This window comes from Dryas octopetala, chromosome 8, assembly GCF_963921425.1.
Source record: "Dryas octopetala chromosome 8, drDryOcto1.1, whole genome shotgun sequence".
Classification (NCBI taxonomy): domain Eukaryota; kingdom Viridiplantae; phylum Streptophyta; class Magnoliopsida; order Rosales; family Rosaceae; genus Dryas; species Dryas octopetala.
This window is the reverse complement of record NC_141373.1, coordinates 13836637-13847994: the sequence shown is the minus strand read 5'-3', so window position 1 is coordinate 13847994 and position 11358 is coordinate 13836637. Positions and strand designations below refer to the sequence as shown.

The window sequence follows — 11358 nt, the reverse complement described above, 5'->3', positions numbered from 1 at the left end:
TAGGGTTAATTACTTTAGAGAGTAAAATCATTGTTTTAGAGCATATGGTTTAGGCTGCTATACCTTAAACTATAAACAACAAATAAAGATTAAAAACAAATACAACCCTAGACGTGTAACAGTGTCACAATTTAATACGTAAATGTGAATGAACTATCTAATCATCATATATGGCGCCCGAAAAAGACAGAAAAAAGCGGGAGTGGGAAAAAAAAATTAAAAAAAAATAATAAAGGCCTGGAGGTTAAAAAAAAAAAATTGAAAAGAAGTTGGGGTGAAGAGTCCTCATAAGGAAATATTGAGACAAAGGGTCAAATCAAAGGTTACAAGATGTAATCAAATCAGATTCCAGATGTATTGGGCCAAAACATTATAGCATTGCATATATATTCGATTGATGGTCCAATGTTGGAAATGTCCCTTGGCCAGGAAACGAAATTCATGATCCTAATCAGCAATCTTCTATATTTGCCATTTGAGGCAACAGGACAAGTTTTAATTAAAGTTGTGTACTTCTTAAAATATTACCACTTTGTTCATTAGAAATTAAAAGTTTGAGACTTTATGTTTAGATTGATCGACTTGCCAAAACATGTGATGCACTTTGAAAAGGTGGCCGTGGATCATGTGAAGTGCAACAGGTGTACCTTCTCCTACATTTAATTAAACCCTTACCCTCCTACTTTTCATTTCCCAATATATTATTCACCCCCATATATATCGACTCTTCACCAAACCCCTCCTCAAACACAACACATCCCTTTTCACAGCTTTTCTTTTCCTTCCATTCTAATGAAATCTTTCTTCATCAAATTTGAGTAGTCACTACAAGATCATATATAGAACACACATACACAACCAAAGTATGAAGAGCTTCTCTCTTAGAGCCCACACAAGTTTCCTACTTGTCATCTTCTTCATGCTAGTTATGATAGGCAGAAGCCTACGTGTGAGGCCTCATCATCCTTGTATGTCCATCATTTCATCATTAATTAGTAAATTAGTGTTCTTAGTTGATTTAATTCCCCCCCCCCCCCCCCCCCCAAATATATATATATATATACATCTGATATGTCAATATCTTTTGTCCTCATTATTATGTTAACTATAATACTGCTTTTTTCTTTGAGTAATGCTAAAAACCCTAAAATAAGTTGAGTAATATTTAGGCCTTAAAAATCTCATTTATTTTGAAAGTTTCATGCATTTGTCAGTTGTCACATTATTTGGTGACCCTAGTATTTTCCTTTTGGATTTAGTTTTCTTTCTTCTTCTTTATTTATTAACCTTAATGTATTGCTTAATATTTCAGTAAGCCTCCAAAGAGAAGTTGCCACCGATCACAGAGATAATGTTCGAATGTACCTTGAGGTTTGTTTCCCACAATTATTTCAGTATTCACACATAAAAAGTCAAATTACCTTATGTATGTTTTGAACCATATATTTATTGATTCACTTTTATATTTCGACAATATAAGTATTTCTGTTATCAGATTGTCAGGCAAGATAATATTTATAATTTTTCTCATGTATTATTGAGATGTTGTGAAATAAACTGTGACCAAAATAATGAAATAATTAAGACCATTTTTGGTTATTGTAATTAATTGAATTTAGGAAGGAGCAAATGAAGAAGAGAGGATGGAACTATACCCAACTGGGTCGAGCTTGCCGGACTGCTCTCATGCCTGTGGACCATGTTTTCCATGCAAAACAGCAAAAGGGTGATGGTGAGCTTCAAGTGCTCCACTTCAGAGTCATGCCCAATGGTCTACAGGTGCATGTGTAGAGGAAAATACTACCATGTGCCCTCCAATTAATTCATTCACCACATTCACCACATTCACTGCTCTTCATGTCCAGTACTTATGGACTTATAAGCAAGGACTTATATTGTGGATGTTAATTTCTGGGGGTGACTTTTCTTAGTTATTACTTTTTTGTAGGCTTTGTAGTTTGAAAAAAAAAAAAAAAAAAAGTTAAGGGAGAGTTTGTATATGGCAGAATGAGTTTCTTGTTTTGTTCTTTTGTTCTTTTTTTTTTTTTTATAGCTAATTAGTACATTTGAGTTGTTTATTGTTCAATTTAATTGAGCAAACATTGTTTAGCCACTGGGCACTCTCTCTCGATCTGATCTCTCTCTCACTACATAATTTATAATTATATCAATCAATAAATGTTCCGACAAGGATGCCATTGATTTTAAGGCATGCTGGCAGTAGCATTGAAGTGGATAAGGGACATGGAAATTGGCCTTTAATGCATGAATCAAATTTTCCTGCAAGTTTCCATATAGACAGGAGGAGTCAGGACTCAGGAGAACAAACGATCACGAGTTTTGCAATTACCTAATTAATATCTGAAGAAATAATAAACCAAAATTCCTTTCCAACACAAAAAAAACCATGAGTCCAAATAATTAACATGTAAAGTTGGGTGTGTTTTTTTTTTTTTTTTTCCCAATAAAAGAGCGGGTGTGTTTTACTTCATTTGTTGTTTGGTCAGAGTGTTTTACTTCATTTAAGAAAAAGAAATGTGTTCATATGTTTGCATTTACATGTGAAATTATTTAAATTCTAAACACTTATAATATCCAAGTATAATGCTTGATGGGAATCTATTGGACACTTAAAAGTGAACCAAGTTTTTTTAGCTATTTGGTCTCTTTTGTGTATGATCCCTCTCATTTGAAAACAAACCTGACATCTTCCATAAAAATTTTGCTTTCATCACCATATTACAAAATTTATATATGCCTAAAAATATAAATACAGTATTACTTAAATAAATATAATTAGCAATGGAAGAAAAACAAACTAGAAAAGTTAAAAATAATAATAATAACAAAAAAAAATTGGGTAAATTACCAAATTGTCATTACTAAGAGGTAGTAGAACGGGTTTTGTCGATGTACACCACATGACCCGTTAACTTAACGGGTCACTTATTCTCATATTTGTTAAAGTTGCTCAACCCAAAACTTGAACTGCTTTACTGATGCCAGTATCCTCTTAATTTGATTTGAAGGAGGAATATAAGACCTGAAACAGAAAATTAAGCACAGAAGTTGAGTTAATTAACAAGTTTTATTTTTCAAAAAATGAAGCTTCACTACATTAATGCCTGAGAAATTAAACTTGAGTTAAACTGGTATTCTTGTTTCTAATGTTTGACTTGCTCAACTTGATAAGGATTCTAAATTACTTGAATAATTGGCATTTGTAGATACTTTACATGATTATTGATTTGAGTTCCCTTATGTAGCTAAAAGAGTGAGACCTACACTGCTAATCATGAAAATCCAGAGTCTTTTGGTACATATTGGAAACCTTGATTTTCATTCATCCAAACTAATGAAGAATATCTCCAAGTGCCACAACATTTTAAATTACTTGAAGGGTGTCAATTACAGACAAGAAATGGGCTTCATATCTCAACCAACAAAAGTAACCAAATCAAACTTAAAGGGTGTCACTTACATGCCGCAGATTCGACTTCAAGTTTGAGTAACCGATTAACAAATTAAAAATGAGTGAAAAGAGAACAATCTAGTGAGAAGAGAGAGCAGAGATCGAAAAAATTTGTGTTGCTTATTGATTCATATGATTGGAAAAGGTACTGAACCTGATGCTTATGATGTAAACATATGTAGCAGTTGGTTATCATGTGATTTAAATGATATAAACCCCAAATAACAAACATTACAATGCACAACATATCAAAAAGTACAATTTTGTATGGGAATGAGATTTACTATTATGAAATTCGCATTGCTTGGAAACCGATGATTGCAGAGATTAATTAGCAATGCAGAAAATGACTGAAACTGGTGAGTGGGTTCTATATAGAAAGAGATATGTGAAACACTTAACTACTGATAAAGAAGAAAATTAAGAAAAAATTTCAGCAAAAGATGTGAAAACTATAATTGCTTTTCAAATTAATTGAATTAGCTAGCAGTACATAAGCAATCACCTATCGCAGTAGATTGATTAAACAAAAAAAGAAAAGAAAAAGAGATGTTAAGTTAAACTTGAGTTGATTAACAAGTTTTAGTTTTCAAAACATGCTTCCAAAACAAAATTGAAGCTTCAGAGCAAATGAGCAATGCCGGAGAATGCCAAATTAATAATAAATGCCAAATTGAAAACAACAAACATGGCCAGTATATTGGATACCAAAAAACAATGTTAGATAGATAGTAGAGAGGAGCACAATGTACCCAAAAAACTGGAAAAACAATGTAATCAAAGAGGGCTTTCATAAGAGAAGTGGAGGTGGTAGTTATTTCAAAATACGAAACATGTTAAACTTGAGTCAGGGGGTTTTTTTTTCTCAGAAAACTCTTCAAAATAGTGGCTGTTTTATAAGGCCCAGCAACTTTCAGATTAACTTTAATAATACAACTAACCAAATGAGGCCCGTAAAGGAGTAGAGACAAATTTGGGCCAACAACCATCTCTATCTAAAGCTCTAAACCCTAAACCCTTTATATTAGGCTCCTTCTATTGAGGTATACTTCAACTTATTTATGTTGAGGTATGACTTTATTAGGGCTCATATGAGTCGTTTTATGTCGATTTGAACCGTTCTTTTTTTAAATCTCTATTAATAGATCATCCTTACAAAAAATTAGTCAAATCGAAAATCATTTGTCTATCTAACTTTGATAAAATAAATGGACGGTTTCATCGAAAATATTTAGTTCGTCCATTTATTTAATCAAAGTTAGATAGGCAAATGATTTCCGATTTGGCTAAGTTTTTGCAAGGATGATCTATCAATGAAGATGTAAAAAATAAATTGTTCGGATCAACACAAAACAACTCGTGTGGGCCCCAACAGGGCATACCTCAACATAAATAAGTTGAGGTATATCTCAATAGAAGCTACCTTTATATATATATATATATATATTTATTTATTATAAGGTCATAAAAGGAATTTGGTTTTTCAAGCTTCACCAAAAATTAGAATGTCTAAAATACATTTTATTCAATAAAACAGTTACATAAAAACAATATAATAAATGAGAGTATAGCTGTAAAATACAATTATTAAAATATATATATTTTTTAGATAAACTATTAAAATAAATTTAAAAGGGTATCAGTTGATGCAGTTTATAGCATGCTAACAATATTATCCATAAGCTCGCTAAAACCCATCAAATAGTGGCTTTCCTTCTCTCCCTCTCACTGTCGAAAAATTATAGAGTATAACTGATATACCGCTACGTGGTATAACCAATCCAACGTGTAAGGGTATTATTGGACGATGTGTTTATATTAGTAGGGTATAGTATTGATAACATCCACTCATATTATAACACATAAATTGATTATACTATGTGTCAGTATATCGGTTATACAAAATAATTTCTCCTCACGGTCTCACCCTTCTCACCTCTCACTTTTCTAGTTTTCACAATCTCATGAAGGCAAAGAGAAGACGGTTAAGAAACAAACGTAGGAAAGTGGAAGTAAAAGGCAATTGTCAAAGCCAAATTCAATTGTCCCCGTGGTAACTTCTTCACAGAGAAATTTGAGTTCCCCACTTTTATTATAAGAGTGATACTATTGCCACCTCTATTCCTATTTTTCCACTGACTTTATTTTCGCTTGCACCTCTACAAACAAGTATTGCCCAATTTTTTAGTTGATATCCTGAATCGTCTCTTAAACCAATGAAAAGCAATTGAACTGAAAATTTCTATGAATCTTAGATTACTTTTGGGGTGTTTTGTTAATTTATTGCGTTTCACAACTACACTATTTGTATCGATATATGTACTTATAAATGGTTATCTTTTTCAATATAGAGTTAAATATAAAAATAATTCATAAATTTTATATTGATTCTTAATTTGATTCATTAACTATAAAAATTATCTATTTGGTCCACGAACTTTTCAAGTTGTACCAAAGCAGTACAAATATTAACTTCCATCGGAAAATTTAACGGAAACTGGTCATGTGCACAACAAGTGACCACATTTTCAAGGGGATTTCAATTGTTCATTACATTTTTATGTGACCAATTTCGTTAATTTTCAGATGAAAATTAACGATTTGTATTGCTTTGGTACAAATTGAAAAATTCATAGACCAAATTCACACTTTTTATAATTAATGAACCAAATTGAAAATCAGTGTAAAGTACGTTATCTGAAAATTAACGATTTGTACTGCTTTGGTACAAATTGAAAAATTCGTGGACCAAATTTACACTTTTTATAGTTAATGAACCAAATTGAAAATCAGTGTAAAGTACGTAAACCATTTTTGCATTTAACCCTTCTATATATTACTACTGTACAAAAAGTTGATCCATACTAACTTATAATACTCACATATTTTCTTGCTGAAAGATGGTTGCGAGTCGTTGTAGTGGTGAGAAGTTCATCCATGGCTCAATGATTCTTACACTCTTGTAAGAGAAAATGTATAGAGGCTGGATCCATGTTTCAATGCTCTTTAGTACTTGTGTTCCCAATTGGTGAGATGTGGAGCACCCCACTTTGCTATTGAAGGTGGGCAGCTAGCCAAGGCAATTTCTATACTCTTTCTTCTCTATTTTTTTTTTTTAATAAGCCCTTTTTGGTAACTTTCTAAACAGGAAATTATAATTAATTTTGTTGTTTGAAGAAGGGTGGAGAAATAAGATTAGTGTGTGTGAATAACACCACTCTTTGGAAAAAATATTGTGTACTACTGTAAAACCACATGACATGTTAATTTGGTATTATTAATCCATTCAAATTATAACACATGTACAAGTTTTAAAGGTATTGTTTAGGGTTAAGGTTTTAGATATTAGGATTTAGGGTTTAGATAAAATATTTATTTCATATCAAGGATTTTCCAAAAATTAAATACAAATATATTCTATTTCAAAGTTATTCATTATTAATTTTTATTTTTTAAAAAAATATTTCATCTTCAATTTTTTTTTATTTATAAAATTTTGTTTTTATGCGAGAATATTCCAATTGTATAACTAATCCTTAAATGTGAAATATTAATTTCTCTCTAACATTATTGAGATGATGTTGAACAACTTAAAAACATTTGTTAATAATTTTTATTAAATAATTAGTAAAACTTAAAAATTTTAAAATAAATAATCGGACCCGCTTGGCCTCGCGTGAGCCTAACACAACTTGTTTATGAAAATTAATAACGTTATAAACTGAGTTGGGCTTAAGATTTAAGATAATTGGGTCAGCCCGACCCGAACACAACACGAAGCATGAATGGACCAATTTTAAATGGTCGGGCCGACCCGTTGTACACCTCTAATTGACGTCAATAATTCCGAATATAGTCATCACTTCTATCTTGTCCTTTATTATTTTCCCCCCTCTTTCTTTTCTTCGGACCTTAATTTTGCACAAATATAAATTTGTTATTGGTCTAGGGGAGAGTTAGTCATCATATGACCAAAATTACAAAAGTGAACCCAAGCATTTGATAACTTATGCATCAAAAATGAAAAAAAACTTGTTTCACCAAAAAAATATGAAAAAACCAGACCTTGACTACTTATTACAAATTTGAAAAACCAAATATCCTGACACCCCGAGGTATAAAACTAGAATTCAAGTTCTTGTCCCTTTCAATAATGAAGGGGTATACAACTCGAGTTGGAAACACAGTAAACAATTTCAAACTCTTCAAATTGAATGCATGAGAGTTGAGACATTAACTTCATTTGAAAATTGAGTGACACTTTTTATTTTAATATTTTACGTTGTAGATTTGCATTTTCCATCTTCATGTCTGGATCTTGAATTAAAAAGTAGAACCAAACAAACATCACTTGCCCCACTACAGAGAATTTATTTCCTCAATAGTTAATTTATAGAAATACTTTAACTTATAAACTCTTTACTATGGCTGAGTTGGGGTTTCTTGATTTGAAGAGCTGGGTTTGTTGAACTAAATACTTGGGATTTTAGTCTTGGTGAGGGGGGATAGGGTAAATTGTTAGTGTTAGGATATGTTCGATTCGGTTCCTTCAATATAACCAAGGTTTTATTTTTTATTTTTAGTGTGCAAATCCAAAATGGGAGAAGAAAGGCCATATAGGGAAAAAAAAAAATATAAAACTAAGATAAAATGTTAAGGAAAATAACCTTTAATTTTAAAACTAATGAATATATAAACATATCCAATGGCAACATCAATTGAGGTGACACATACATATCAGCTGCATGCCATCCTTCAGAAAATCAAATATGTCATTGTTCCAACAATTTAATCATAAAAACAGGAAAATTATATAAAATAAAAAAATCATTGGGCCTCTCCCTGTTCCCTAATCACTAATGTCAATATGCAGAAAAGCAAAACGTTTTAGTTTGGAAAAATTGAAAAAGAAAAGGTGAAAACAAAATAAATGTGTCACTTTACCAAGGAAAAAAAATAAACTGTCACCGAAAAGTAAAATAAAAGAAATTAAAGAGTGAGATTGACTGCAGCATGATGGGTATTGCATGATGACTGAGTACAATACCCATCATGCTTTTGAATGCTAAAAATTATTTTTTTTATATATTTTGTTTTACTTTTTTAGTCTGTAATACATTAATTAGTCTATTAATATTTCACAAGTTATATAACAGAAAAATATTGACGTAAAAGAAAAAAAAAAGATTATCCTTGTTTTATGCTACAAATTTTATTTAATAGGTCTGTTTTATAATCATTTTTCATTAATTTTGTACTGAAAAATTAGTTTACAAATTATTTCTTCAATTTGGGATATGCAATAACAATTGGAAAGCGAAAAGTTTTATTTATTGAGAATGAAAAGTGACAAGTTTCATTAAAAAAGAAAAATAGTAAGCACTATGAGGTAAAATTCCCCTCTACGGATGTAAGTGCACAATAAATCATATATATTTTAGTACATATCAATTGTTTTAAAAGTTCGTTAATTTTAAGTACCAAATTTCAATGTTTTTCATTTTAACTATCAAAATATTTATGTCATTTTACTTTAAATATTAAATTTCAATTTAGGTATCAATTTTTAAAAATATAGTTCTACGGTTCTACCGAACACTCAGTATTGTTCACCGAGCGCTCAGGAGAAATTTTTTTTATAAAAACTCAACTATGATTGTTCAATAGTCACAACTTTTTTATTTATTTATTGTTTTTTTTCAGTGTTTGCAAGAATTAAACTTTAATGTTTAGTCTCTAGACTGTAGGACTTCATCCCCCAAGCCTAAATCAAAAGTATTAAACCCTTATAAATATTGAATTTTTATGAATTTCATAAAGTCACAACTGTATAGCAAATTGAAGAAAAGAAAAAAAAAAAACTAACAGAAAACCACAAAGCGATCGGCACTTTGGTACAAATTTGTGTCGAAAAATTCACGTTTCGTATAAATTTGTGACCTAATCTAAAAAGTCTTTCTCTAACTTAGTACTTAAATTAAAAAAAAAAACAAATAGTTTCTTACTGGTTTGCTAAAAAAATATTAATATTTAGCATTTAATCCTAATTTTAGTAATTGATAAAAAATGGTCCACTTTGAATGTCCCATGATAAAATTACCTAACTAAAAGTATTAAATGTTAAAAATTCCACTTAAGTTGTTAAAAATATTTTTTTAAAAAAGCACGATATAAACGTAAGAGCTGAACACTCCACATTCCGCTTCGTGTTTTTGTAGGGCCGAACGCTCATCTCCCTTGGAAGAGTGTTCGGCGGTTCCCATTTTTTTTACTAGAAACCAATTCAGCCCACGAAACTATTCAATAATAACAGATAAAACCGATATATTTCATAATGTGATTCCAAATAATTTTAATTTTGTGTTTTGTATTATTTTATTAATTTTCATATGTTTTTGTTCAAATATATTTTTTCACATGTTTATGTAACTAAAAATATAAATGTATAGAAAGCATTATAATATGATTTTTGTATGGAAATTGTTTAACAATTTCATCGTAAAAAAAAAAATTAGGATTAATTACCAAATATCAATAGTTTTTCAACAAAGCAGCAAGACACTAAGTTTTTTTAGTTTAGGTACTAACCTAAAGTAAGACATTTTGGATTATGTCACAAATTAGTTTGCTATACAGTTGTGACTGTTTCAAATTCATAAAAATTTAAACTTTATAAGGGTTTAATGCTTTTAATTTAGGCTTGGGGGATGAAATCCTATAACCCATAGACTAAATATTAAAGTTTAAGCCTTGCAAATATTGAAAAAATAATAAATCAATAAAAAAGTTATGACTGTTAGACAGTAACAGCTCAAAATAACCATATTTTTTAAAATTAGTACCTAAACAAAAATTTAGTATCTAAAATGAAATGACATAAACGTTTTGGTAATTAAAATAAAAAAATATTACAATTTAGTACCTAAAATCAAAGACCTAACAAAAAATACAGAGTGCTAAGCACTCCTCTTATTAAAATGTGGCTTGAATGCTTGATATAAGTTTCTATACGTGGACTGTTGTGTCTTTGGGAGTTATGTTTTGGGCTGAAAAGAAAAAGCCTTGTTTTTTTTTCCTCAATACATAATAATTAAAATATTGATTTTAATTGTAGTTATATTAAACCGATATTTGTTATTTAAAGGAAAGAAAAATAAAAGTCTTTGTAAGGTAAGTATTTTACCATCAGCATTCAGCAATATAAATGCTCAAGGGCTCAATTGTTCTTAGAAAGAAAATAAAATGAAGGCGTCAATAATTGATTTGCTGACCTTGTCACATATAAGTTCACAACTATATGCCACGTCATGTTGTTACAAGTTCCATTTGTCACGGAAATGAGCAGTCTAGTAATTGCACTGTAGCTAAAATGACAGAAAACACCACTCTCTACCACCACGTGGCCAACTACCACGACATCTGTCTACCCCATTGAGTGTAAGAAGAAGGCAGCTCCTCCAAGAGGGCAGATCTTCAGCCAATCAAATTATGCCACTTGGACATGTGGGGCTTCTACTACAATGGTCGGCTGTAGTTGAACTTAACACTCAAAGATGGTGGGACCCTGGGGGTGCTCGCCTACTCGTATTGAAATTTGAAGGTGCCAAATGGAGTCAAAAGGGATTTTCTTTGTTTTTCCAATTTTTTTTTTCACTAGAGTCCAAAAAAATTTTAAAAAAGTTTTGTTTTTGGGCAAAGGAATTTCAAACATTTGAAACCTAAAAGCCGTCGAAGAAAAAGAGTATCTGCATCGTAAATATAAAATACTGTAATGTGGGGTGGTGATTTTGATAGGATATGAATACACAAATCCAACAAATCCAACTTGACATAAAATTAGCATGTTTGAGTTACTCATCGGACATGACCCCATATGACATATGTGA

At 30.6% G+C, this 11358-nt stretch overlaps 1 protein-coding gene across 1 annotated transcript; it reads left to right on the top strand.

The window, feature by feature from the left end:
- The first annotated feature begins 755 nt into the window (after positions 1 to 755).
- Positions 756 to 2000, top strand: EPF2 (Putative membrane lipoprotein). The gene is given in 4 exon segments (XM_086255251.1): positions 756 to 968; positions 1313 to 1371; positions 1620 to 1718; positions 1721 to 2000. Coding segments are annotated over 4 exon segments (363 nt in total). The 5' UTR covers positions 756 to 865; the 3' UTR covers positions 1823 to 2000.
- Positions 2001 to 11358: the final 9358 nt, after the last annotated feature.